Source organism: Syzygium oleosum, unplaced genomic scaffold, assembly GCF_021117445.2.
Source record: "Syzygium oleosum isolate NSW1041296 unplaced genomic scaffold, Sole_v2.1 Sole_v2.03, whole genome shotgun sequence".
Lineage (NCBI taxonomy): Eukaryota > Viridiplantae > Streptophyta > Magnoliopsida > Myrtales > Myrtaceae > Syzygium > Syzygium oleosum.
Window position 1 is genome coordinate 13,115,359 of NW_026607487.1, and position 5,481 is coordinate 13,120,839.

Consider the following 5,481-nt stretch of genomic DNA (forward strand, 5'->3'; position numbering starts at 1 on the left):
GATTTTAAGGGCTTGCTTGTTTATGCTTTTACATTGAACTTGATGGACTTTAGAGGTATATTTAACTATGATTGTGCTTGCAATTCGCTATATTATATCTTCGAAATTCGATTTGAGTTAAGAAAGCCCAGATCAACCCGTTTGATAACAACAATAGGTGCTGAAAATTAATTTAGTCAACACTTAAATACAATAAGCACGATAACCATAAACTAGTTTTGACTTAAAAATCAGTTAAGTCAAAAAAAAATCACTCAATTAGCGAACAGGCTAGCTAGGTCCATTCTTCAATCCAGTTATCAGCATCTTCGGCCACATAAAGTAATAATACAACAAGATGTTGTCATCATCTTTGGTTTATCTTGTTCCCACTTTTTAGGTGGGTCATTTCCTATACTTTTTATCATCATTGCGCTAGAATCGAATCTGTATATTCCATTCCGTGGCAGAAAATTAGCGATTCGAAGAATTGCGTGTCAGCATTATCGTGCACAAGATGTTCATCGGATTAGGAGGGATTAGTGACATGATCCCTGCCCGAACTCTCTCGACGAAAGTCTCTTTGATCTCCTTCTGCCGGGTGTTCTGCTATATCATGACGTGTGGATGGATGAACTTGATACTTTTATTCAATGGTTTAATCATTTCAACGCTTTACACCTAGAGATTGACTTAAACCAGCAAATTCTTGGTGCTTATCCTTAAAAGCTAATTCGATGGGGACACATATGAGGTTACGCTAAACGGAGACTTATCTTAAGGGTGTCGATATTGCATTGTGTTACTGTTGGTTAGATCTGGTATCATTCGATTGTAAGATGTGTCTATTTTGTCAGGAGATGAGATCCATGAAGATGGGGTGAGTTTTGTCTATTTGAACACCTAATGAGATGCTGATCCCATTGCTAAGTAATCAAGGCTGAGCACAACATTCTATTTGCATCTAGAATTTCTCCTAAACATAATTGATTATGCATCTCAGATACTGACAATGTTTTCACTCTTAAGATGCTATGCAACCTTGGCACATGATCTTATGACCAAAAAAAAAAAAAAACCATGGTTGATCTGTCATGGATCTAATGCGGAGAGATCTAAAGGTCCGGATGTCCCTGAGGATCGGATTCGATAAAGGATTTTTCCTTTGATGGATTGGCCTCACCCCTCTTTTCAGGAAATTTCATATATTAGAGGCATCAAATCCTAACGAAACACGCCTATGGATCGAGCTCTACAAAACGAGTTGGGTCTGTGATTACTTAAGTTACTTATCCCGTGTTTACTTCAGTTAACTCAAGTCCAATTATATGACAATTTTGCAGGAACCCTTTCACGAATTTTACCAATTCCGTCTAAATTATTATTCGATTGGCGTTCGGATCTGAGAGCGCATCAAAGAAATCAAACTTATGTGATCATCGGACGGGCTTTGGGGCGGGACGGGCGCAAAGGCTGGGGCCTAAATCTCCGCCAAAAAGCCCGGTTTCTTACACACACGCAAACCTTCGTGTTGGGCCGGGTCGGGCCTCCGCCACCACCTTGCCCTTGCCCAAGCCCACCCGAGATGCCATCGGGCCCTCGCGGCCCGGTCCTCCCTTTTGGGCTTAAACTAGGACGGCCCATGAACAGTTAAGCCCAGAAGAGGGCGAAGACCGGCCCAATGGGCCTACCCTCCACGTGTCGCTGCAAGCGAGCCCCGCCTGTAACAGAACCAAAAAAAAGGGAACTCCTTCGTCCCGAAGAAAAGCACCTCCGTAACAGATCACACGCTGCAAGACCGAGAACCCCAGTCAAGCCAAACAAAAAGAAAAGAAAAGCTCGAAGCTCTCCACCCCACCGCCGAAGCTCTCAGATCTCTCGAAGCTTCTCCTCCTCCTCCTCCTCCGACTCCGATGGCTCTCGAGTGGGTGGTCCTGGGCTACGCCGCCGGCGCGGAGGCGATCATGGTGCTCCTCCTGACCATCCCGGGCCTCGACGGCCTCCGGAGGGGCCTCGTCGCCGTCACCCGCAACCTCCTGAAGCCCTTCCTCTCCGTCGTCCCCTTCTGCCTCTTCCTCCTCATGGACATCTACTGGAAGTACGAGACCCGCCCCGGGTGCGAGGCCGACGCCTCCTGCACCCCGTCCGAGCACCTCCGCCACCAGAAGTCCGTCATGAAGAGCCAGCGCAACGCCCTCCTCATCGCCGCCGCCCTCGTCTTCTACTGGCTCCTCTACTCCGTCACCCACCTCGTCGTCCGGATCGAGCAGCTCAACCAGCGGGTCGACCGCCTCAAGGCTCGCGATTGATTCCGGTACTCGCCTCTCCAGATGATTTGAGACTTTTTCCCCGTAACATCGTGTTCCTAGTTTTGGTCCCCCCCACCCCCTTCCCCCCCTTCTTTTCCCCATTTTGCTGTCTGAATACGCTCGGTGATGTTCAAATATTCTCTGGAAAGATCTCTCGATATGGAATCCGAATATAATGCCTGTTTGAGTTGTATCCGTGTGGAGATCTTGTAGAATTGTGGCTAGCTTTCGGTTCGTTGTGTTGGTTATTGTGGGATTTGATGACGAAGGTGGAGGTAACCTGAGGCTTGGATTAAGTAACATTGTCGATTAGTTTCGGGCGAGGGGGCTGCATTGACTTGCAGATTCATCATGTGAGTTTCTAGGTGGTTTGATTGAAGTGTCATTGATGGCTAGGGTTTATAGGATCCAGTTTGAGAGGATTTTGCAGCTGTAGCTCGCGCGATCGATTTGTATTGCGCTAAACATTCTTTTGCTTCTCTTTTGGTGAGCAATTAGCTGCTTGCACAGCACAGCGTCCGTGAATGGAATTTCCCTGTGCTACCTGATTGCTTCTGAGTATCCCAGCCTTAGTTTGCTTAGAGGGGATGAAATGCGGATAGTCGTGGAATGGGACGATGTGTAGTGACCTTTTGTATGGAAAGATTTGCCCGATAGGTTTTAGGGTCATCGTAGAAATATTTATGGGACTAGAGTACGAGCTAAAGGAAGTACTTGTGGATTTAGCTACTGCTGCTCGCTATAGTCGTGGCCTATTGGCCCTCCGACAATTTAAAGGAAAAGCCTCCCCTTTTGATCATCAAAACATGAATTACTTTTCCACATTTGTCTGGCTCTGCTATGACCTGTGGATTGTGATTCATCTTTTATGCACCAGAAAACGTGATTACACTGATTTAGTCATTTGATGATTAATTCAGTAGGAATATGGATTTTTGCCAGTCTCAGTTTGGTTCATGTAAGATCAGAAACATGCTTGGAGCTTTGCCGATTCTCATCAAGACAAAGAATAACATGGTAAAGTGACATTTTAATTGGACATCCTCATTTTGGCAATTTGAACTTGAAGTCAATGCAAGACTGATCATTGAAAAAGAATAAGACTTAAGGCCTTAGTGGGGTCGGCACTAAGGACTGGAGCAGTTAAGTTTGTGTGAAGTGTTGGTCACCAGAATGTTTTCTCATATTGAGGGAGAGGTCAATGACGGACTGAATTTGTTTATTAGATCAACAGCTGCAAACCGATTGCTTCTTCTAGGTCAGATAAGCTGCATTGAAATTAAGAGGTCTTGCTACCCTCACCGGCCTGCGACTTGAATATTCTGAATTGACCAGAACCTGGTATGCTAATCGAGGTGGATATAAGTAATGTACAACAATGGTTAAGAGACTATTTTCGGTTGTAGGATGATGATTCTCCTTAGTTCACCAAGATACTTTTCTGAGCACCTGTGGGAGAGCATGGAGATTTAGCTTCTTGGGTTGTTAATGTCACTGTTGGAAGGAGACTTTCCAATAGCGGTTTGAATGATCCGGTATTTACACCAGCAAGAAAAATCTTATCCTGGTATATTTGTGCATGCCTGAGGTATTCTGTTCTTTCAGACTAGTTGTTTCTTCGAGAACCAAACCAGCATGAGAGATGTATCTTTAAGAATACGTATTCTTCCCTGAACAAATGGATCTGCAAAACGCGACCTCCCTTTGTCGAGGGTTGTGTCATCTGGATACTCGGAGCAATGTTTTCTCTGAACTCCATAGATCTCGTTTGTGCACGCTGTAATTCGATTTTATTTATTGTGGAAGTATGAGAATATATTGGCATATGTACTCCGGAGTCGTTCCACGTCTATACGGCTCTAGTCTCGGTCTGAGATACCCGAGAACATCCTATGTGACGGATGCTCTGTATTTACTTTTATCAACAATTTTTTTTGCCAAGGACATGTACGAAGATGATTCTCTTAGAGAGACTCTTTTGAGTGTCTTGATATTGCTTTAGGGGATCTTACATCCGATTCGTGTCAATTTGGCTTGCGTATTTTCAATGTTAGTATTATTATGTTCTTCCTGCGGGGAAGGAAAGCTACTGTAATATGTGCACAGCGATCCGGTTTTGTGCCTTGTATGTCTCCTTCGGCTACTGTATTCACTCTTCAACTTGTTTTCCCAGAGATTCAGTAGTTCTTGCGAATTGATAGGGACCTTAAAGGAACCACGTGCTCAGAGAGCATCACACTTCCTAGTCTTATACCATCTACCTGGGTCCAGCTGTTCTAATTTGCAATTGCAATAAAGATCATCCCAGTGGCCAATAACTACAAGCTGCTAATAACCGCAAACGCTAGCAGTCAGTTATAGGTAGGGAAAAGGACTCGTCGGCAAAGTTATAACTCGACATTGTTTGACCGCTCAAGAAAAAAAGAGATGCTCATCTGAATTTCCGAAAGTTCTACTATATTCTCTCAAACATACTTCTAAACCTCTCTCCTCTAGGCCCAGGGATGTTTGAAAGATAGAGTTACGATTTTGAATCGTCAAGATGTGCACGTTCAGCGAGTATGCCAACTCCTTCACTTGCCATTTCAAGTGAGTTTTTCTGAGGCCAATGAGCCTTAAGATAGAGATAGAAGAAAGGCCTGCGCGTTGGGAAACATACCTACCTCTAATCTCCATCTTCTCCTCTTAATCACCTCATGATGTCATCCTAAATCAGATTTATAAGTGGCACGCAAATAAGCGGAGTTAAAACTACCGAAAAAAGCTAACCTAGAGTTGACCGGCACATAATCCAACCGGTCCGGTCCAATTTTCAAAACACTAGTGACACTGTCATTCTTATTGGATGAACCATATAATGTCCTTCGGACTATGCATGGCTTCATCTTCAGTAGTAAGGGTACATATTCTGCGTACAAAGTTGCTCTGCTTAAATTCGACTGTCGAAGAAAAATTTGGCACGTCCCAACTATCATCTATAATATAAATCCTAAACGCAAATTCTGAATGGAAGGCCTCAACCATAATTGGGAGATCGTAGTTACGACTTTTTGTGGGCACGGCACGTTTTTTGATGTATTAACATGCTACCTTTCAAGTAAGCAGCCAATTAAACAGGGAAACATCCAAAACACACGCATACAGAGAGAACAAAGGAGACAACCTCCGAACTCTACTTTAAGACTTAATCTAC

General features: G+C 44.1%; 1 protein-coding gene across 1 annotated transcript; it reads left to right on the forward strand.

The window, feature by feature from the left end:
- Positions 1 to 1,836: 1,836 nt before the first annotated feature.
- On the forward strand, positions 1,837 to 2,584 carry LOC115670894 (uncharacterized). The gene has a single exon (XM_030592291.2). It carries the CDS (start codon positions 1,893 to 1,895, stop codon positions 2,286 to 2,288), a length of 396 nt encoding a protein of 131 aa, XP_030448151.1. The 5' UTR covers positions 1,837 to 1,892; the 3' UTR covers positions 2,289 to 2,584.
- Positions 2,585 to 5,481: the final 2,897 nt, after the last annotated feature.

What these genes read in the sequence shown, in the direction of transcription:
- LOC115670894 (XM_030592291.2), top strand. Translation starts at nt 1,893, where the DNA reads ATGGCTCTCGAGTGGGTGGTCCTGGGCTACGCCGCCGGCGCGGAGGCG.